The sequence below is a fragment of the Chiloscyllium plagiosum genome, unplaced genomic scaffold (assembly GCF_037043375.1).
Source record: "Chiloscyllium plagiosum isolate Xiang-an unplaced genomic scaffold, Cpla_swu_hap1 HiC_scaffold_16, whole genome shotgun sequence".
NCBI classification, from domain to species: domain Eukaryota; kingdom Metazoa; phylum Chordata; class Chondrichthyes; order Orectolobiformes; family Hemiscylliidae; genus Chiloscyllium; species Chiloscyllium plagiosum.
In genome coordinates, this window is record NW_028270154.1 from 41,784,353 (window position 1) to 41,808,926 (window position 24,574).

Here is a 24,574-nt window from a genome sequence, read left to right on the forward strand (position 1 = left end):
AAACTAATTGAGACAAGGGTATGGAGATGAGGTGAAAAAGAGAAGTTGAGATAGAAGATCATCAATGATTTAATGGAATATATGGTTCATAGGACAAAATGATTTATCCCAATTTATTATGTTCTTGAATTGTTAAAGTATCCTGTAGCACTTTCAAAAAGCAACGAGGGTCCTTTCATTGTACATTAAGAACTGGAAGCAGGAGTCGGCCATCTGACCCTTTGAGCCTGCCCTGCCATTCAATAAGATCATGGCTGATCTTTTTGTGGACTCAGCTCCACTTACCCGTGCTCGCACCAGATCCATTAAATTCCTTTATTGTTCAAAAAAATCTATCTTGGCTTTGAAAACATTTACTGAAGTAGCGTCAACTATTTCACTGGGCAAGGTATTCCATAGATTTACAACCCTCTGGGTAAAGAGCTTCCTGGCCCTTCTCTGTATGTTGGGTAGTTCCTGCCTTTTCCTACTTTTGCCTAAAGGTGATTACAATAACCTGGCTAGATGGCATCTTGGAACATGCAAGGTTTCAAAAGGCACTGCAAAAGTGTAAGTTTATTTTTCCCGTCTCACTTCCTAGGAATTGGAGAGAAACAGGCATAATAATTCAAGGAGGAATTCAAATTTAGCAGCATTTATTTCCCATAACAAAAAAAAAATCAGCAGGAAGTTTACATTTAACTTCAATATTTAAAATGTCTCGATTTTACAGGTGGGAAGGAACCAAAAACACAAGATTCCGAACCAAAACAAAAGTGGCAGATTGGAGATGCCTCATGATTGAAGTCATAAAAGGATTGCATTTTAATATTTCTTTGAGCTTTCTGTCGACAATTTGCTCTTCCTGCAACTTCAAATGAATTTTTAATGTATGGTGGCACAGTGGTTAGCACTGCTGCCTCATAGCGCCAGAGACCCAGGTTCATTTCCCGCCTCAGGCAACTGTCTGTGTGGAGTTTACACATTCTCCCCGTGTCTGCATGGGTTTCCTCCGTGTGCTCCAGTTTTCTCCCACAGTCCAAAAATGTGCAGGTTAGGTGAGTTGGCCATGCTAAGTTACCCGCAGTATAAGGTGAAGGGGTAAAACGTAGGGGAATGGGTCTGGGTGGGTTCATCTTCGGAGGGTCGGTGTGGATTGTTGGGCCAAAGGGCCTGTTTCTGCACTAAGTAATCTAATCTAACTCAGCATTTCCAACCAAGAGTAGCAAAATGTTCACAACTAATTTTGGTAAAAATCCAATCATTCCAATTTAAATTAATGAAGTAAAACATCAGGGTCAATATATTCAATTTCAAATTTTGAAAAGCTTTTATCTATACACAAATGATACTAACTTTGACAACAACCTGATTAATAACTTAATTTACCCTAATAAAAATTTCAATAATTATTAATTGCATTCAGATAGATGTCAAAGAAAGAAGTACAAAATTATTTTTAGCATCAAGATCAACCCTTCAACTGCTGACAAATTTACAGAAACGACAGCTGCCTAAACTGGTCAGTTTATTCCATGTTCAGTTCATATACTCCAGTAACATTACTCCAATGACAAGTGTCCATTAAAAACCAAAAAGTACCTTATGATTAGTAAACCTTTCGATTCACTATGTCATTATTATTACTCATTTATTTGCTTCTTTCCACTTACCCTCCCTACACAGTCGTTTTTAAAGTTTGCTCTACTAATTGAAAGTGCCTGGCTTTGATACATGAAAGCAGAACAAAAATACTACAAAAAAAAAATGTAGTTTTAGATTTTAAACTGCAAACCTTTTATCTTCCAGTTTTCACAATATTTTTGTCAAAGCAGACATTAGCAATTATGATTCTAATCACGTGTATGAAGAAATACATACATTCTGCAAAAGAGACATTTATTGATGTGTGTACCACACAAAGTCAAAATCCTCATTTTAAAACTTCAGGGAACCAATGGTCAAATCAAAATAAAACAAGATTTATTGAATTTAATCTGAAAATTATTATACACAGACCAATTAGATGTACTAAATGCATATAATTGACACTAATTCAGAATGCTAACATTAACCCTTTGAGTACTGAATATTTTAGAATTTTCAGTTCAAAATCATGATAGCAATCATTTGCATTAATTTTAAAATTTCAAAATCCCAAGTTCAAAAAACAAAGTAACTAAAAAATAACAGTTCAGTATGCTTTCTAGTCTTCAGCTCTTTAACATCTGTAATCCAGGACTTTTTCCCTCTACTCAAAACACTGACTCCTTAAGAAAATTACAATTCCAACTTTTGTCAGTCATCCTTCAGTATTTCACCCCCAAAGCGATTCTTTTAAACAATGCTAGGTAAAATATTTGATTGTGACTCAATGCAGTGGAGTCAGATCTTGCCCTCAATCAACCTCACTTTCAGTAAATGTTAAATGGATAGTAATGAACTGTGTGGATCTACGAACAAGAAATACCAAGCCAAATTTCAGCATCCTATTGCTAGTTTCACCAGCATTAGATCTGGCATATTCTCAATTCGTGTGGCTCAATCACTTATATCTTTACACATTGAACAAACATCAAAAGAGATCATTGATTTCTAATGTGCAGATCCACTGCTATAATAATTAAAAGATGCAGACGTAAGACACAAATCACAAATTGTACACAATCAAAATAATCAAACTTATTTAGAAAATGGTTAAAAAGTGTAACTGGCCAAGAAGTGTATAATTTTACAAACGTTAAAATACTAATTCAGTGTTAATAAAGATCACAGAACTGAGATACTTCCAGAATGAATTAATCAGTTCACCAGTTTTCAAAGGGTTAAAAATTAGTTTTCACAGATTCCATATCCCACGATTAAAGAGTTTTTTTTTTAAAAAAAAAAGAAAGCCAAATCAGTAAGATTTCTTTTTCCATGTCACCTGAAGCTTTTATTCTTGATATTTCTAAATGCTGGTTGACTGAATGCAGATCGATGGCAAAGCATACTTACCATTCCCATCTCTTTGAAGATGCATTGTTTTGAAATCAATGAAGGGAAAAGTGATTGTACATGGCGCTAATAGAATGAAAAACGGCAAAAATACCAGTGTGAGCAGCAAGCAGTCACAGACACCCCATAAAACACAAAAATAAAACAGAAAATACAATCACAACTAATTCACTACCAGAATCAAAAACGGCATTTGCTTTTATGGTAAACATGTAGCATAAAATAAAATACTGAAATAAGCTGTAGCAGATTTATGGAGATCTAGATATGAAACCACTTTAATAGAATGCATTCTACGTCAATTCAAATTTGCATTTGCTTTACTCAGATGACATCGATTCTCACACATTGAGTCACATGAATGTAAAACACTGCATTATTACTAATAAATTTCCTTTCTTGAAAGGCACAAAACCCTCCAAAATCATTTCCACTCTCTCCCTGAAATGCATTTTCCGCCAAAAGCAAAGTTGAGACACTCTCAGGGTACACTCAGATGGTGCCCAAACTGATGTGCAACAATTAAGTATCATTGCAGCAACAAGTAACCACTAAATCCCTAGATGACAACATTAGGATCGCTTCAGAATAATATCAAACATTCAAGTTGGGGAAATTAGCTTCTTTGCTATCACTCAGTGCTGCATCAAGAACCATTACAATAACAAAACAAAGAGTAGGCTGATATAATCAAGTACTAAAAATTCAGTCACCTACAACAACCTATAAAGTATTCAGTGCCATTTAACATAGGAAAACATGCTAAAACTTCACAGGACCGTATGCAATTAAAGCTTAGCACGGAATCACACAAAGTATCAGGACAAAAACTGGGTTAGTAAGACAGCTTTTGAGTATTTTAAAGAGGAAAGAGGGAGAAACAGGCTCTCACAAATATTATGGCAGATGTGGGCAAGAGGTGATATTGTGGTTCAAAAGAGAGCTGAACAGCAAGTAGTGGTTGAATTTCAATGCTCAGGGTCTAAGACAATTAAAAGGAGGGCCACCCATGCCACAGCAATTAAAATTAGGGATGCACAAAAGGCCAAAATTGGAAGAGCAGACACCTCAAAAGTAGTTTAGAGACAGGGAAGGGAGAACTCATGCAGAGATTACAAAACAAGTAGAGGGACAGAATTGATTGAAAGAGGATGGAATTTGTGGCAAGAATCATCAAACCAATGCTTATCTTCTCAATTTTTAAATTATGAAAAATTTCTTGCTCATTTAAAACTGGATTCCAGAAAGCACTGTGACAAATCAGAGCCTGTGGAATTTTGAGGAGAAAAAGCAGAATGTCATTAACGCAAGGAATCTAATGTTGAGTTTTTGGACAATGTCATTGCATGTAGATGAGAAATAGGTGTTGGCCAAGAATATTTATATTGTTGGGTGATTATACAGACAATCTTACATGGAGAGAAGCTGTTGTGAGTGACTTAGTAGCTCTAAATAAAATGAGAAGGTAACAGCAGTGACACTGAGCTGGACAAAAAGGAGAATTGTTGTAGATTGTAATGTGGTCAAAGGATGCAGAAAGATCAAGGAGAAAGTGTCACAGATGCACAAACTAATTTGTCTCTAATGATTTCAAGCCAAACATCTGGTGGAAGGGACTCAAAAATTGAGTCTGAAGAAATATTATTGCAGATTTAGGAAGCAACAACACATTCAAAAGATTTTGGAGATTGGAGATGATGCAATGCAAAGAGTTAAATTTTAGATCAACTTCTATTAGACCAATACTGCAAAAAAGCCATCAGGATCAGCTTTTTTGCAAACTGTGTCTTTTGTTTCATTTAGGAGCTCTATCGACTATGTTTCTGGTCTTCTGATCCTAAGTGTCAAACTGAAATTAAATTAATCAAAAGGTATACCAACATACCTAACAATGATTTTAAAACACACCAGAAAGAAATTTTAATTGCGAACTCAAAATAAACTTGGTCAGAACACGTGTGATTAGAGTAAATGGGAATCCTCTGAATATCATCACTGCAACAGAACCAAAGTTTATTCAGTACAACTTTTTACCAAAAAGTTTTTTTTGGCTGATAAAATTTATTTTTTTCAATTCCACACAAATCAGTCACATCAAACTTCAACAATCAATAAGAGATTGCTATACAAGTTACAAAGCCTTGTCTTTAAGTGGCTTCATAGTAAATCACACCAAGTAGCATATATTTTTCTACTCTGATTTTCTATGGACCAATTTGCTAGGTGTCTCATTCCTTGTAGATGTGTAATAATTTCCTGCTGACGGTGGAAAACATGACAAACAATTACAAGAGAAAAATCAAGAAAACAAATCTTTTTTTCAATGAGGAAGAATATCAGAAGTAAATGGAAATCAAGGATTGAAATTATGCAATACTATACATATAAATCAAGTTTTAACAGTATTTTCAAAATCACAACACTCAAAAGATGTTAGCCTTTCAGAACTAACCAATTTTCAATTTACAATGCTTCAATTTGAATTTCTATGTTTAACTTTTCAGCCATTTGATCACATTCCACTCACCAGTCCAGTTTTCAATCTGATTTAATGCTTCCCTGCCAGCAGTTGCAGCTTTTCACCAACATTTTTCCCTACACCAGAAACCTTTAATTCTGCTGCAGTGACACATCAGAAAGTAATGATTATTAAATTAGAATCTATATACCACCCTGTATCTATTGTATCTTAGTACAGACTCCATTGGGGTCTCTCACCTGGAATAAAAAGCATTAGATTGTATAAGCATTCCTCAAACTTAGCTTAATTCTATCTTTAGGACCTTCTGTCAAAGGAATCAGAACTATATACAAATGCATCCTGATAGAAGCACCATTCATTTTCAAATGAACAAACTGAAATGCAACTGACTTTACAATGCATTCCAATACTGTTTGCTTTATTGCCACCCACAAGCTAACTACCCAGATTTTGTGTTACAATTTGAAGGTTGCATTTCGGATTGGGTTAAAATTGAAAGTACTAATTAATTGTATATTTGTCTTGGGCATTGGGTATCACTGACAAAACCAGCACTTACTGCCAATCCCTCTTGGTCACAGAGTCAGAGATGTTGAGCATGGAAACAGATCCTTCAGACCAATTCGTCCATGCCGACCAGATATCCCAACCTAATGTAGTCGTACTTGTCAGCACCTGGCCCATATCCCTCCAAACCTTTCCTATTCATATACCCATCCAAATGCCTTTTAAATGTTGCAATTGGACCAGCCTCCACCACTTCCTCGGACAGCTCATTCCATACCCGTACCACCCTCTGCATGAAAACGTTGCCCCTTAGGTGTCTTTTATATCTTTCCCTTTTCACCCTGAACCTATGCCCTCTAATTCTGGACTCCCTCATCCAGGTAAAAGACCTTATCTACTTATTCAATCCACGCTCCTAATAATTTCATAAACCTCTATAAAGGACACCCCTCAGGCACTGACATTCCAAGGAAAACAGCGCCAACCTATTTAACGTCTCCCTATTGCTCAAATTCCCCCATGGCAACATCCTTGTAAATCTTTTCTGAACCCTTTCAAGTTTCACAACATCCTTCCGATATGAAGGAGACCAGAAGCGCACACAATATTCCAAAAGTAGCCTAACCAATGTCATGCACATTCCCAACATGACCTCCCAACTCCTCTACTCAATACTCTGACCAATAAATGAAAACATACCAAATGCCTTCTACACTATCCTCCCTACCAGCGACTTTACTTTCAAGGAGCCATGAACCTGAACTCCCTTTGTTCAGCAACACCTCCTGGGTCCTTACAATTAAATAAACAAGTCCTGCTAAGATTTGCTTTCCCAAAATGCAGCACATCACATTTATCCAAATTGAACTCCATCTGCCACTCCTTAGTCCATTGGCCCATCTGATCAAGATCCCATTGTACTCTAAGGGAACCTTGTTCGCTGTCCACTACAACTTTCGATTTTGGTGTCATCAGCAAACTTACTAACTATACCTCTTATGCTCACATCCAAATCATTTGTATGAATGACAAAGTCAGACGACGGTGATGAAATGAAGTGTGTGTGAACATATCGAGCAAAACAAAAAGAGATTAGGTATTTGGCTCTCAGCTTTGTCCGCTATTCAATATGATAGTGGCTATTCTGATTTTAATCTCAACATTCTACATTCCTGTATATCCCCAATAATCCTTCATCTCCTTGGTAATCTTGTACATTTCAATTAAGTCAACTTGGACTCTTATAAACTCCAGAGGATAAAGGCCTAGTCTGTCTAGCCGTTCCTAATAAAAGGGTGCTGCAGAAATATTACCAAACCTAGATGGTTTAAAACGTAAGAGGAGCAAGCAGCTGTTCCCATGCATCTGCTGCTGTTGTTATTCTGTATTTTAAATTTAAGATATGGGGTGGGGATAGTGATCAGTGACTCAAATCATACATCCTTCAACTTTTTTTTCCAGCTCTCATATTTATATACTATTTATGGCTGTTAGGCACAGTTAAGTGTCAAGTTAATGACAACAGCAGATGTGGTTCTTAAAAATTTATTCATTCACAGAAGACAGTGTTGCTTGTTAGGACAGCATTTATTGTAAACCATAATTTCCATTCAGAAAGTGATGGCGAAATGCCTTCTTGAACTGCTGCAATCTGTGTGGTACAAACACAGAATTATTTTGAAAGGAATTCCAGCATTTTGACCAAGTGGCAGTACACTCCTCATTTAACGTAGAAGTAATATCTTCAGAAAACCCTAAATTTGTTAAATATGATTTCTCTTTCATGGATCCAAGTTGACTCTGTTCAATTTTGCTATTACCTTCTAAACATTCATTCAGTAACCACCACCTGTTTACTGGATTCCAAGGTCTCCCCCCGACCCCCTACTCCAGATGACAAACTAACAACTCTGCAGTTCTCCATTCTCCCTCTTCCTCCATCCTTAAACGGAAGGGTTAAATATACTTTCCAGTTAGTGGGAAACTTCCCAGAATCTATAAAATTTTAAAGATAACCACCAATGCATCCACTATCTCTCAAGCCAGCTCTCTCCAACATTTACTGCCCCTTCGTGTTTTAGTTCCATCATGCTGAGTTATCTATCTCAATCCTTCAATCTAAGATTGAAGTCCCTTTTAATGGACTACTCTCTTTCCTCAAGACTCAGTTGTACAGTCAGAGTTTTACAGGAACAAAGAAGCCCTTCAATTCATCATGTCAATACCAGTCATCAAGAACATACCAATTCTCAAAACCATTTTCAAGCACTTGGCCATAGCTTTGCATGCTATGACACTTCAAGTGAATCTTCTAAATACTTCTTAAATGTTGTGATGGCACCCTTCTCTACCACCACCCTCTGGGTTACATCATTATTCCTAAAATCCCTTCTAACCTCCTGCTCTTTGCCTTAATTTTATGCCCCTTGGTTACTGACACCTCAACTAAGGGTCAAAGGGTCATTCTTATCTATCCTTTCTTTGCCCTTCATAATTTGGTATACCTCAAGTCAGGTCTGCTCGAAGGAAAACAATTATTGCCTATCTAATCTTGCTTAATAGGTGCAAGACTCAAACCCAGGCAACACCTTGAATATCCTCTGCATCCTCTCGAGAGCAATCACTTCCATGTTATAGTGTGGAATCCAGAACTGTACACAGTATTCCAGCTGTGGCCTAACATTTATATATAGCTCCATAGCCTCCTAACTCTATGCCTACACTATTAAAGGAAAATCTACCAAATGCTGCCTTAGCCATCTTTTGTACCTGTCCTGCTGCCTTCTATGGACTTGCACATGGAAGTCCCTCTAATTTTGAAAAATTCAAATCAAATCCGTCAGACAAGATCTCCCTCTGACAAAGCAATGCTGAGTATCCTTAATTAATCCTGCCCTCTCCACAGAGAAAATAATTATGCCCCTCAGAATTTCTTCCCCCAACAGTTTTCCCACCGTTGATTTTAGACCCTCTGGCAAAAGCTCCCTGGTTAATTTCGACCAACTTTCTTGAAGAATGATGCATTTGCCACCCTTCACTTTTCAAATCCTTTCCAGCCATAGCAATGTCAGGTTCCTGAAATCTCCGCCCTTGCCTCCCAGTGTAATCTGAAATACATCTAATCTGGGCCCATAGCGCTTCCCTAACTTCTTTTTGTATTTGCCTATCATTCCTTAATACCAAATATTCTTAGTCAGTTTCTAAACTTGGTCACCCTGTGGTCACATCTCTATAGAGACAAATGAACCATGTGCATTCAGGTCACAAGCCATTAATTTTTAAAAAAATTCTTTATTCCAATCCCACTTGATGTATGCCTATACTTTGTCTGTCTTCTATTTTTGTTTTCTACTTTACTTCCATTCTCTAGTTTTGCTTCCGATGAATTGGAGGTCCCTTTCAGAATTCCACCTCCAACCTAGATTAGACCCTATCCAATAGTACCAGCAATTCTCGCACAGCGTATGCTCGCATCATCTTGCTGAGACACTGACCTGGCCCAAAACAGACTCCAATGCCTCAAATTTCTGAGGCCCACCCTCTTACACTAGCTTTGTAGCGACCTGCACTCTTGCACAATTTTCCTGTTTTTATCCTCACTAGCATGCTTTAGTCACTGCATTATAGATTCTGCTTTTCCATGTTTTTCCAAGCTCCATAAAATTTGCTTTCAAGACTTCATTCCATTGGCAATATCATTGGCACCAACATGGACTACAATCACAACCTCCGGCTGTTCACGCTTCCCTAGAAGAATATCCTGCAGTCACTCCATGATATGCTTGATCTTTGCACAAGGGAGAGGGTCAGTCTGTCCAGTCTTTTTTCCTCTTGTTGGTTCCTTCACCGTCTGCCACAAAATTTAGTTTGGTAGCCAAGTCCTTTAAGACTTGGACATATCTATCAGGAGTGCAAAATGTCCTCAGGGGAGACTTAGCACAATTGATTCAGGAATATGGGATTTTAGCACTAGGTTGGAGAAGCTGGAGTTTTTCTCCTTGCAACAAAAAGGAGGCTATCAGGAGATCCAGAAGGGATGTACAAGATTGACACATTGAGAAAAAAGTGAAGTTTTAAAAAAAAAACACCGTTTTCAATTGCTAACAGTACAAGTCCAGGGACACAGATTTAAGATTTGGGCAAGAATTATACAGGGGAAGAGGAGAATTTTCTTCTGAAAATACAATTGAGAATGGCCTTGAACTCTTATAAGATTGCAATTATTGTTTGTTACCACCTCTGTCAAAGGAGAATTGGCTTCAGGGAAAAACAACTGGCAAGGCTGTGGAGATAAAAGAGGGACAATGGAATCAGCTGGATTGCTCCATGGAGTGTCAGTTTGGAACTAAAAGAATCAAATGGTTTGTTGCAACTTAAACATGTATGACTAAGTAATGATCATTCCCATCAACACTGTCGTGGATAGGTGTATCTGTGACAGGTTAGAGGAAGAGTTCATTTCTTTCTTCTCTCATATTAGTGCTCCAACACTTGCTCCAAAACCAGCATGAGAGTTGTCTACTGAGACTTAGCTGGCTGGATCAGAGTTCTACTCTCAAGCTACTCTTGTATTTAGTTGAATGATTCAGATTAGAATGACCTTGAGAATGCTCATTATTTCTTGCGAGCACACAGTAGAATTTATATTTGTTAACAGAGTCACCATTTGACTTTAGACGGTGTTTGATATCCAGAAAATATCTGCATTTATATACCACCTTCGTAAAACATAAAATACAAAATATGTCACAATTACTATTCATAACAAGTTTCCATCTTGTTAGCAAATCTCATTCATTTTACATTAACAATGTCTCTTACAGAACATTGGAAAATAGCGTGACTGGGTAGTATGGTTCTTTGAGTTAGCTCCAATAAATATAATTACTGTAATTTCATATTAAGTCCACTTCCCAATGCTATTCCTACGTGTCCAAATACATATACAACCCAGTCTTGAACATTCTCATCAACTGAGCAGCCATTGCAATTCTCGGGCTGAGAATTCTAAAAATCAAACAAGCAATCTGATTAAAGAAATCAGAGTCTGAAATGCTAACTCCCTTATGAAACGATTGCACTTAGTTCTAGTCTACCTAACCAGGAGAAAACAGCCCCTTGGCAACTGATTTGCCAAACCTTAAGAATTTTGTATGTCTCTCTAAAATCCCTCCAAATTCCTATCCTTACTAGTGTCTCACTTTTCTCCTTCCCCAAATATATTTTGCTTTCTCGTTTTCCTACTAGAGTGAATTATTTCATACTTTTTAACATTACATTCCATCTACTACAATCTTAGCTGACCACTTCATGTTTTACAATCTCTGCAATCTCCTCACAGCTTGCTTTCCCTCCTTATTTTGCAAGTTAGAGAATTTTACATTACACTTAATTCCCTCATGCATGACCTGGATGTCCCAGTGTTGGATCTGATGAAGGAGCAGCGCTCTGAAAGCTAGTGCTTCCAAATAAACCTCTTGGACTTTAACCTGGTGTTGTGATTTTTAACTTCCCTCATGCAGCTATTGATTGACTTTAATAGCCGAGACTCAGGTAATAGACATTGTGATATTCTAATCCTGTACTGATGACCTAGTAATTTCTGCCTTCTCTTTTTTAACCAGCCCACAATCTAAACTAATCTCTAACAGCCAATCTGAGAAGTTCTAATTTTGTGTTAACATATTGTGTGGACTTAGTGAATGCCACAGACAGACAATCTAAATATACTGCATTTACTGGCTCCCTTTATCCACCTGCTTCCAATCTCAAAAGGCCAATCAATATGTTAAAATCAAATTTTCCTTTCATAAAACTATATCAGCTCTGCCTAAAATGAATTATTAATCTAATATTTGATAATAGTGCTTGTGGGAGAAATGATGCTTAGGACATCTGAAGGACTCTATTTTTCCTTAAGTAGTTCCACTAGATATTAAAGGTCGATTTGAACCATTAGAATAGGCAGTTCGTACGTCAGCACTAATTTTCTCATGATACAACATTAAGATTGCTGTTAAAATACGTTCATTAGGTTTTGAATTTGGGCATTTTGATTTACCTTAAACTACAATGTCATAAAGCTTTGACTCAAGAAAAACAAGCAACACTTGGAATTTAAAGACCATTTTAATACCTCCTCAATTATCATTATTGTGAAATAATCTTATTTGGGAGCAGTGAAGTCCTTTCTCTGCCATATCACACTTAACTATGATATTAACTATGGAAATGTTAAATACAGCACCATATGAAAAAAGTATTTTTGAAAGGTCTCATTAAAGTCAAGCTAAATTTTAGATTTTCTAAGTCATAACTAACCTGTTTATTACACCACACAAAATCTCAACAGATTTTGTGCTTAAAAGCATAAAAAATGGCAACTTGCGGAAATAGGATTTCCAATTTCTGTTTCAACTGTAAGCACTCTGCTTGTATCTAATGCAGGTAGTAAGAAACTTCAAAGCTGTTCCACCCTGCCTTAGTGCACATTAAACCCCAATAGCAGATCATCACGGCTGGGTCAAGAACATATTTCAACTTGAATTATTATGATCTAAAGAGAATTGGCAATTTGGGCTTTCTGCGTTCTGCAGAGACAGTTCCCTTACTGGCTCTGTCTTTAGGTCCACGCCCCTCACCCCCCACCAACACACCTTCTACTCCCAATACCTTCCCTTGCTGTCCCTGGACATGTAAAACCTGCACCCACACCTCACCCCCCCACCTTATTTTCATCCAAGGCCCCAAATGATCGGGCAGATTTTCCTGCACATCCAATCACGTCATCTATTGGTCCACTGCTCTCAATGTTGTCTCCTCTACTTTTGGTGAAAAAGAACACCAGCTGACAGAGTGTTTCACGAATGTCACTGGGACATGCACCAAACAACCCCAAACATTGTCTTACAGTCCTTCAGTGAGTTAAACACTGGCATTTTATCCCTGGTATAATCCAGTCCATACTGATGGGATGAAATGGCAGAAATGCTGATTAGGACATCTGAATGCTGACAATCTAAATATTCTGCATCTAACTGGCCCCATTTACTTACTCTGCAATTTTGAACCTCAAAAGACTAAAATCTGTGAAAAATAAAAAAAATTTCCTTTCATAAAATTAAGTTGATTCAGCTGGAATTATTTTACATGAAATTAAGGCAAGCTTACTCCAGTTTCTCACATCATGGGTCGCAGTAATAAACCTACGACAAAGTGAATCGGTACAGACCTCAAGTGTAAGAGGACAAATTATGAGCTTTGTAGAGTTTAAATTTGGGACATGGAGAAATTTAGCAAATCCATCTAGCAGAAGCTTTATTCGAAAATTTCATATTTTGTGACACATGGTCAAACATTAGCTACAGAATTTGAAAGTAATTATTTCTGTACCATGATCATCATTTCTTTGAAGACCATACGAAAATAGGAATAGGAATAGGAGTAGAGCAGTTCGGCTCTTCAAGCCTGTTCAGCCATTCAATAGAATCGCGGCTGATCCAAAATTCCTGACTGGTTTCCCGCCTTTTCCCCCATAACTCTTCATCCCACTACTGATCAAGAATCTCTTGCAACCTTACATAGATATTATATATAATATATGGACTATGCCCCCACAGCTCTCTTCAGCAAGGAATTCTAAAGACCCACAACCCTCAGAAGAAATTCCTCTTTGTCTCAGTCTTAAATTAGCACCCCTTTATTCTGAGACTATGCCCTCTGGTACTCCCAAGAGGGGAAATCCTCTCAGCATTTACCGTGTGAAACCCCCTCAGAAACATATACATTTCAATTAGATCAACTCTCATTCTTTTAAATTCCAGTGAATAGGCTCCCAACTTGTTCACCCTTTGCTCATGAGGCAATCTTTCCAAACATGGGATCACCCTAGTTAACCAAACGAGCTTCAATGCTGAGATATATATTCTGAAATACCAAGACTTCTCTATTCTTATACCTCAACCTGCTTGAAATAAGAGCAAACATTGCATTAGCCTTCGCGATTACCTGCTGCACCTGTGCACTACTTTTCTGGGTTAAGCAAAAGTACCCCCAAATCTGTTTGTGTTGCAGCTTGCTGCAATTTTTCTCCATTTAACTCATACTGTTCTTTTGTTCTCCCTTCCAAATTGAACAACTTCATATCTTCCCACATTATACTCCATTTTGCCAGCTTCTTGCACAAGTCATTAACCAAGCAACATCTCCCTGTAAACTGTTTGCACCCTCTCTGCAGCTTGGCTTCTCATATACTTTTGTGTTGTCTCAAATTTGATTACAGTACATTTGCTTCCTTTCTCCAAATCAGTAATATATATTGGAATCAGTAATATATGTGGGAAACCATTGCAATCCTAGCACTGATCCAGGGTGGTACCTTACTGTTTACAGGTTGCCAACCTGAAAAAGAACCCCTTATCCAATTCACAGTTTCCAGCCCATCAGCTAATTTTCTATCCATGCCAATATATTACCTCCAAAACCATGGTTCTTCTGACTTAACATTTTGAGGTAACTTGAACACTTTCTCAAAGTCCAAATACATCTATTAGTTCCCCTCTGTCCACGATGGCTGATATTTTCTCAAAAAATTACTGGAGCAGAATCTCTTAAGACTTTTATATCACAACCTTTTACCACACAACAAAGTTAGTCATTTGACATATCAGAACACTTCAATAAACATGATATACATTATCAAGCACTGCCAGTTTTATTAAAATAGTATTACATCATGCAATGTGCACTTCAGAAAATTTAAAAGTACTCAATAATAACACTGCAATTACCTTCCCAGTCACCTGTCTCAGTCACCCTTTTCAGATCAAGGTGAGCAATTTCTGGTCGCACTCTGTTATCCTGATTAGAAACTTCTTTGCTCTTTGGCACATCTGACTTTTTGTTAGCATTTAAATCATAAATTTCCGCAGACGAATTCTAAAAGATAAATAGAAAATGTTATTATCAGTTTGCAATTAAATAAATTTGTAATTGTTAGTCCAAATGAATACATTTTCAAGGAAAAACCTAGAAGTAGAAGAATCCAACAGTAGTAGCAGACATGTACTTAAAACATTTTCTTTTCCCCCCATATTCATTCACTGGATATGGACTTTACTGGCTGGGCCAACATTTATTGTCCATCCATATAGTTATCCTTGAGAAGATAACTGTAAGCTGTCATTCTAAACTGCTGCAGTCCATTTGGTGTAGTTACAAAAATGTTGTTGGTAGGGAGTTCCAGGATTTTGACCCATCAGTGAAGGAATGGTGATATATTCCAAATCAGAATGGAGAGTGGCTTAGAGAGGAACCTTGCAGGTAGTGGCAGTCCCACATATTTGCTGCTCTTAGCATGTCTGGCGTCAAGCTTCTTGAGTGTTATTAGAGCTCCAGCAAGTGGAGAGTATTTCATCTCACTCCTGACTTGTGCTTTGCAGAGGAGGACAGTTTTTGCAAAGTCAGGAGATGAGTTAATAACCATGGGATTCGTAACCTCTTACAAGCACAATATTTATATGGAGAGTCCAGTTGAGTTTCTGATCAATGGTAAACCCCAGCATTTGATAATGGGGAATTTAAATGATTGCAGTGCAACTGAATATCGTGGGCAATGGTTAGATTCTACATTGTTGAAAATGGTCATTGATAATATCTCCCTCCACACCTAGTGGTGTATTCAAATTAAGCAAATACTTCAGTGAAGCTACAGCTGGAATTAGCAAATCATTAAGTTGTTTTGGTAGCAAATCTGATCTTCTAAACAAATTTATTTAACTTTGCCAAAGTCTAACAGTAATTCTGAAGTTGATCAATTGGTCGAATTAAACAACCGAAAAGTTTTGTATTGAATTTTTTTATAATTACTTATTTCCTCATCACTGACTGATCGTTATGTTCAGCAAACTTCATTCCATGAAAGATTCCACAAGATTTTTTTTTAAATGAAGGGAAATCAAGTGACATTTGTCCCTTTTAAAGAGAGATGTTTCGCTTCATATGTTGCTCACTTCTCATATCCTTTAAAGGACTGAGTAAACAGATAGCTTTGAACTCTCTTCAGCTGTAAAATACATAATATTCAGACTATCAGGCAGTATAAATACCACATAATTAATTTCCTTCACCTGCCCATGGATTTCCCTCTTTACTGCTAATTATCGGTCACTTTCATAAAAAAGGGAATAGTTTCCACTAGGAGGAAATCCATTCACAAACAGAAACTGCCTCTATTTTCACCACCAGAGGTAAGAACTCAGACTCTCCTTGGCTGACCTGATCACCTATAAGCTTGATTTCAACTGCAAGTCAATAACTGAAACAGAAGTCCTTTTTGTAGGAATGAAATTTAATGACTTTCATATTATTTGGGATTAAATTATACTTAATTGATGACAGACAACTAAATAGCAATTTACAAACATTTATTCTAACTGAAAACAAGAGGACTGGATCTTTGTCAGGATCTTGACAAGAGTCTCAGGAAAACATTTAGCCAAAAAAATTTTCTCTTTGCCTTAGAAAAGATATCTTTGGCAAAATAAGTTTTGCTGGGAAAAAAAAAACAATAAGTTTATTCAGCAGTTCTAGTAGTGGATTTATCTAGATCACAAGTAAAAAGACGAATTGGCTGCAGAAGTATTAATCTGCAAAACTGTAGGTGCAATAGTTTTTTTTATTAGAAATATGCCCAAGTGTAATATTCCAGCTATCACAAGTATCAAGTACCAGAAGAATAAAGTGCAGCACTCCTTCCCCAGCCACTGGTTTTAAAACAGTCCTTTTCCTATTTTAATCCACAATCAAAAACATGGAATAAAAAGATGCAATCTTTACAACAAACTTTTGCCAAAAAAGCTTTGTTGCATCCCATCAGCCTTTATGACTAGTTTGCTTAATTTCAAAGTCATTGCTCTTTAACTCCAGGTTAAAATCATCTATCACTACTAAGTAGAATCTCTTTTAAAAAAAATCAAATCACTCCCTTGTTTTCTTTAGTTTGGTGCTATTTAACAGGATTCGTAGACTAAGAATAAATTTATTCTACAATAAAACTTGTGTTTGCACATTAAAAATAATCACACAACAAATATTTCACATGCTATCACAAAGCTTCTAATCACGTTCTTACTCACCAAGGTTAACATGAAAGAACTACCTACGTCAATTTCAGAAACAGAAGTACTTTCTGGCCTGCAAAAAACATTAAAATTAAAGAAAGTAAATTTTGTTTTGGACATTCAAACACAAGCCCTCAAATAGCCAGGTGTCCTTTAATATTTCAAGAAGTTGAGAGAGACATTACCTTGTTCTTGTTATTTGAAATGCCCCTGCCAATATATTAAATTTTAATATTTAATATAGGTGCTTTTACTTCACAGTCCTCAAAAAAGTCTCATTATAGATCAGTAATTTGAATTAAATTTTTATAAACAATACTATCAAGTCACTAACAATGGTACATGAGCTGGATTATCCCAACATCCCAGTTCTCTTAGTAAGAGTTGTATTCCTAGCTCAAAGTGTGAATGTTGCAATTTTGATAACCTTGTTAAACAGATCTCTTCAAATATCTGAAATAGTAATATGAAAACTAGAAATGCCTCTTTCTAATTTCTCCAAAAGCCTTGAGTATGTTTCCAAACCAGCACCAGCTGTACTTGATGGTTTTGTAATTTTTCATGTTTCATTGGAGATATTGGCTGACTGTCCTTTCCACCTAGAGTTCCTGAACAGCAATCAGATATTGTGTTAACCAGACTGAAGAGATGAATTGCATGACATTACCATTCCTTAACTCTGCACAGACCAAGGAACAACATCAGCAGCTGGGGCCAAAGAAATTGCAGCATTCATAATGCAATTATGGAATCCAATCAAAAATATTATTCTGTATTGTTACAGCTGCATTTATATACAATTCAGTGTTTACAATAAAACAAAAAAATGATAGTTTCTTCCCATGAACCCTTTTCCCCTGATTGGAGGAGTTCAGAACTGGACAATATAAATTTAAAATTGAAATCAGAAGTTCAGGGGGATGTCTGTAGGCACTTCAGCGCAGTAGTAGAAATCTGATACACATACCCAAAAATGAAGTTGAAAATACAGACAAATGGATTTTTGTAAGCATGTGAATAAATTGAATTAAGACACGTATCAGCCATACTCTAACTGAACATTTAATAGGCTCAGGGAAAAGGGAGGACCTGAATAGCCATCTTCTCTTTCTAGGTTCCACCCTCAAAAATGGCAAATTTCAGACCTAAAGTTAAAGTTTTGATCATGTTATTCCAGTTTATGATAAATTATTTTTAGGATTAATCTTACATTTTATGGGGTCAGCTGTGGCTCAGCACTGTTGCCTTAGTCAGAAGGCTGTGGGTTCAAAGCTTGATCCCAAGATTTCATGACAAAAATTCAAGGCTACTACTGCGTTGAAGTACCTACACACACACACACTCCTGAACTACTGATTCCAATTTTAAATTTCCTGAAGGGCTTTTGCCCGAAACGTTGATTTTCCTGCTCCTCAGATGCTGCCTGACCTGCTGAGCTTTTCCAGCACCACTAATCTAAACTCTGGTTTCCAGCATCCGCAGTCCTCACTTTTGCCTAAAAATTCAAGGCTGACATTTCAGTAGAATACAAAGTGGTATGTTGCACTAGAGATGCCACCTTTTGACTTCTCAGGTGTCAAAGATCCATAGAACAATTAAGAGCAGAATTTTTATCTGACCAATGATTTTCCCTCTGCTAAAATCTCACTGGAAAAATCAACTATTATCACTTCCTCTTCACAGACATTTCCTGTGAGCCAATCGACATGGTTTCCCCTCGATTACCACAATGTTGACACTTGGAAAAGTATTTCAGAGGCTGTAAGTGTCTTGGTGGTCATGCAAGGCAATATATAATGGAACAATTTATCCATAGCAAAAGTTGGAAATCTACAATTACTCTGTACTATGTACTTCTAGGCTAAAATTAAACAGAGCCAAAATAGAGACCCTTGTATTTGTGAGCAAGGACAAAAACAAATGGCAGCAAAAAGAAAGCAGGGAGCACAGGAACGAAGCACATGTCACAGCATGTCCCTAACATAATGTGGCTTGCATCCAAATATTACTCCCATCGATTCTGCTAAACTCTGACAAGTAGTATTTGAAGGAAGTAGAAAAACAACTCAGAAGTGGAAATTGCACCACAGGTTAGAATGTGAACTGCATAATGTAATACTTCACAGTATGAGGGTAGAGTCTCTTCCTCTAGATTTTTAAACAATATATTCAAATAGCCATGAGCAACATTTGACAAATTTGTGAAATTTCTCAATAATAGGTTTGTCAACCAGCAAGGGTAGAAAATAGTTAATCAACTAATGACATCTAATGGTTCTATTCTAATTATCTATTTAAACATTTATCAGTGAACCAAAATTATTGGTGGCATTAGTACCAGAATTGGCACAGTGGTAGTCTTCCTGTCTGATTTGTTTTTGAATTTACCTATTACAAACTCCTTAACTGATCTCAGCATTTCCATTGAGAACTGTTCAGCTAACAGTTATCCTGATTTCCAGCATCCTGCTTTCGGTCTCCTCCCTTCTGAAGGAAGAGGTCACATTTGCTATGCACTTTTAATTTTACAGCTGCAAGTGTAGTTACTCACCCAGATATCACCTGAAAACTGATTCTTTGCATACAAAAATGAAGAGAAATGACGAGAAATGATTGACATTACAGAACACCTTTAGCAAGGTTGTACAATTGAGCGCAAATTAAAAGCCTCTAGGTGAGAACCTTAGAAATGCTCTTTCAAAGTTCTCTTTTAGACTAGATAACTGCACATCACTTCATTATCTAAGAAAGGTGATTGAAGAAAACATAGAACTATGGACCAGTAAGTCTAACAAATATTGAGAAACTGCTAGAAATAAAGATAATATCTTAATTTTCAGCTGATCAAACAGCCAGCACAGATTTGTGAAGGACAGACGAACCTTACTGATTTAAGAGGCAGCTAATGTAGGACAGGAGATGAATACTATTTTTATTACATGCCTTCTGAAAGTCCATAAAGTAACTAAAAGACTGTTAGCTAGAATTGGAGCCTATAGAATTGAAGACAAAAATTATCTGGTCAGGAAAATTGCCAAATGGCAAAAAATAGAGTAGAGATAACAAACTGGCCATGGCTAGTGGTATCCTGTTGTAAAGGACATGTAGGAATCTCTATTCGTCAACTTTGTTAATGACTTAAGATAATGACAGTAGAATCAAATATCCAAATTTGCTGATGACACGGACTGGTTACATTATAATCAAGGTACATGGAATTAGGTAATTACAAAGATAATTGAAGGCACAATGTTCTAGTGGTAATGATGCTGCTGCACTAGAAATCCAGAAGACTAGACTATTGTTTTGATAATATGTTTGATCCCACCATATGGGTGGTAAAATTTGAATTTTAAAAATGTAGAACTAAAAGCTAGTCTAATTGCAGAAATTAAACCACTTGAATCTTCTAGAAGCCCACATGGCTCAAAATCTTGGATATCTACCATCCTTACCTGGTCTGGCCTACATGTGACTCTAGACTCTCAGCAATGCAGTTCTTAAATCCTTTCCAAAAAGGCCAAGTTCTTTCAAATCCTACATCTCAGGGACAAAATCAGACATCAGAGTTTCCCCAAACCTTTCTCCAGTGTTCCCATTTTCAGGGCTTAAAATTATTGCCAACTCTTATGAGGTCACATTACCATTTTGGAAAATTCTGACCTAGACACTGGAAATGACAACAGCAAACAGCCACATTTCTCCCAGATGTTAATCGGGTATTTGAACTAAAATCTATCCTATAAACCAAACAACAGCCCAACATAGTCCTGTTCACAGAATCATACCTTAGAATATCCTAGACATAACCAATTCTGGGTGGGTCCAATCCACCAGTACAGATTTGCCAGAGGTGGCAGCACAGAGGCATAATGTCAGAAAATTAGTTGCTTAGAAGTGTTCAACTTTGACACCAGACACCTTTAAGTTTCATGGCGTCAGGACAAACATGTGCAAAGAAACTTCCTGCAGGCTACCACCTCATCCTGTCACTTTGGCTGATAAATCAGTAATCCAAATTGAGGAAGAAGCAGGGGATTTTGCAAGTGGAGAACCTGGATGTCCATCAACAGTGGCTTGGTAGATCACTACTAACAAAGACCCAAAAGACAGATCCTAAACTGTTTGACATAGATTAATACGCATCTATCCATAACAGAATCAATCAATCAGACTGAAGTCAATCCAGGTGTTCCCCAATCAAAAACCTTAGATGAACCAGGAAATCCACTCCCTAAAGACGAAACGTGCAGCATTCAAGTCATACAACACAGACCTATACAGAACATCCAAACATGACTTCCACAAAGCCAGAGGTGCCAAGAGGCAGTATCAAGTTAGAGGCCCAAACCAATCTTACAACTCCCACCACCTGTGGAATCACCTTAACAACATAATAGGACACAAAATGTAGCAGGGCAAGATAGTGGACAAAGACACATCCCGCCATGATGCGCACAATGCTTTTTATCTTCGGTTTGAGCAGAATACCAGTGTGCTCTTATACGCCCCAACAGCCCTGGATGCATCTGTTCCCTCTGTCACTGCTGCAGACATCAGATAGGTCTTCCTGGGAGTCAACCCAAGGAAAGTGACAGGCTCAGACAGAGTCTCCAGCCATGCACTCAGATCCTGTGCGGACCAGCTGGCAGAGGTAGTCACTGATTCTTCCATCTCTCCCTCCTACAAGCCAAAGTCCCCACAAGCTTGAAGACGACCACCATCATCCCAGTACCGGAGAAAGCACATGCAATGTGTCCTAATGACTAATTGCCCAGTGACTCTGACCTCCATAATCATGAAGTGCTTTTGAGAGGCTGGTCATGTCTCACATAAACTCCATTCTCCCAACCTGCCTCAATTCCCTGCAATTTGACGATTGACGTAACAGATCCACAGCAGACACCATTTCCCTAGCCCTGCACTCATCCCTGGAGCATCTGGACAACAAGGACACATACATCAGACTCCTGCTGATCAACTACAGCTCTGCCTTCAACACCATTATCCCCTCCAGACTGACCTCCGAACTTGGGGACCTAGGCTGCAGCTCCGCCATCTGCAACTGGATCCTTGGCTTCCTGACACCTGGACTGAAGTGAAGACAAACAACTGCACCTCCTCTACAATAACAACACTGGGGTCTCTCCCAAGGACCTGTTCTCAGTCTCTTACTGTACTCCCTGTAAACCCAGGACAGTGTAGTCAAATTCTGAAGAAATGTCATCTACAAGTTTGCTGACAATACCACCACGATAGGACAGATATCAGAATATAGAAAGGAGATAGAGGGTTTGGTGACATGGTGCAATGATACGTCTCTCTATGTCAACAAAACTAAAGAACCAATAATTGAACTCAAAGAAAAGAGGCGAACACACCCCCAACTACATCACAGAGCGGAGGGTGACAGCATTGAGTGTGTCATATTCCATGGAGTGACAACAGTCAACCTGTCCTGGACTTCCCACATAGATGCAACAGTCAAGGTGACACAACAACGCCTCTTCTTCCTCAAGCGGCTCAGGAAATTTGGCATGTCCATAAAGGACCCTCACCAACTTTTACAGTGCACCACAGAAAGCATACTGTCCAGGTGCATAACGGCCTGGTACGGCAACTGCTCTACCCAGGACCATAAGATACTACAGAAGGTTGTGTGCACAGCTTAGGTATTTATGGAAACTAACCTCCCATCTAGGGTCTCCATTTAAATATCTCGTTGCTGCAGAAAAGCTGCCAACAAAGTGCCATTCCACCCTTGTAATACTCTCTTATAACCTCTTCTGTCAGGCAGAACTTAGAAGTTTGATCATATGCACCAGTGGGTTCATGAATACGTCTTCACCTGCTATTATTAGACTGATGAATGGATTCTCTAGCTTCAAGTAATGCTGATCTTGTTAATGTTGATCTTGTTTAACACACATCCTAGGCTTTGTAACCTGAATGTCTTACACTGTGCAAGTTTGTCGTCACCCTATGATCTGCATATCCTTGATTACTGTGATCTATCTGCACTGCTTGCAAACAAAGCTTTTCACTGTACTTGGGTACACATGACAATAAATCAAATTAGTGAGTACTGCATATTCCTTATGGAGTCTTCACATTGAAGATACTTTCAATCATGTTATTTGGCACTACAGTGTCAGGGATAGACTTCAAACCCGATCTAGCAGCTTAGGATTTGTAATAAACAAAAACAGAACTATTCTCCAATACAATATGTAACCTTATGGCATGGATATCTTCCACTCTATCATCAAGCCAGGAGAAAAACCTTAGTTCAATGAAGAGTACAGGAGGATATGCCAGGAACACCACCACCAAAATGGTAAAGCAAAGTTGGTAAAGCAAAACACAGGATTTGCCAAACTTCAGAAGCAGCATGTAGTAACAGGGCAAAAAAAACCCACAATCAACAGATCTCTCCTAAGCTCTGCTGTCCCGCCATGTCCAGTTGTTTACTTGTCCACTATGATTCACAACTAACAGATCGAAAAGACTTCACAAGTATCCAATAATGGGGAAGCCCAGCACAGAAGGTCAAAATGCAAGGCTAAAGCATTTGCATCCACCTTCAGCTAGAACTTGAGAGTGAATGATTTCTGCCCTCTCCTGCGGTTCCCAGAATAAAAGACACCAGCTTTCAAAGAGCCCTAGCAAAACTAGATTCAATGGTTATCAGGGAAAAACTCTCCACTTGTTGGAAACATACCTAGTACAAAGACAGATTGTTGCGCACATTGGAGGACAAATCACTTTCGGCCCAGGACATCATTGCAGGAGCTCCTCAAAGAGGTACCGAAGATCCAACCATCCCTATCGAGCTCATCAATAACCTTCTTTCCATTATAAAAGGCCAGAAGTTGAGGTGTTCACTGACCGTGCAAACAGGCTGCTTCAGTATCTGAGAAGTTGCATATGACCATTTGATATTATACTTGAACAACGTGCATACTTTAGCTGACAAGTGGCAAGTATCTTTTGTGCTACACAAGTATCAGGCAATTACCAACTCCAAAAAGGAGAGAGCCTAACCATTGTGACTTGTGATTTACTGGCATTACTATCACTGGGTTCTTCAAGAACAATATCCTGGAGGTTTACAATTGACCAGAAGATAAATTGGACCAGCCATGCAAAGAACAGGCAAGAAGCTAGGGAGGTCTTCAACAAATAATTATTTCCTTTTTTCCTCCCCAATGCCTATCAATAAATTGTTAGGCTCAAGGCAGGAGTGTGATGGAATGTCCTCTACGTGCAGCTCCAACAACATTCAAATATGACATTTGGGACAAAGCAGCATTTTCAATACTCACTTCCTTCATCACCAACACAATGGAGCATCAAAGTATAATGCAGTAACTCACCAAATCTCTTTAAACAACATCTTCAAAACCCCAATCTCTCCCAACTAGAAAGACAACAGCAGCAGAAGCACAAGAATATTAAGATCTGCAGGATTCTTTCCAAACCATAAACC

The 24,574-nt window shown here is 37.9% G+C and overlaps 1 protein-coding gene across 4 annotated transcripts in view; it reads right to left on the reverse strand.

Annotated features, from left to right (window-relative positions):
• LOC122556631 (protein FAM13B-like) overlaps window positions 1-24,574 on the reverse strand; it is a 113,846-nt gene that overhangs the window by 36,722 nt on the left and 52,550 nt on the right. For 3 of the 4 annotated variants that reach the window (XM_043703563.2, XM_087995328.1, XM_087995329.1), the window contains 3 exons: window positions 17,101-17,158; window positions 14,755-14,902; window positions 2,977-3,042 (listed from right to left, as the gene is read on the reverse strand). In XM_043703563.2, coding sequence (XP_043559498.1) covers window positions 2,977-3,042; window positions 14,755-14,902; window positions 17,101-17,158 — 272 coding nt within the window. The remainder of the gene's footprint in view (window positions 1-2,976; window positions 3,043-14,754; window positions 14,903-17,100; window positions 17,159-24,574) is intronic. The other variant, XM_043703564.2, reaches the window with a different exon arrangement.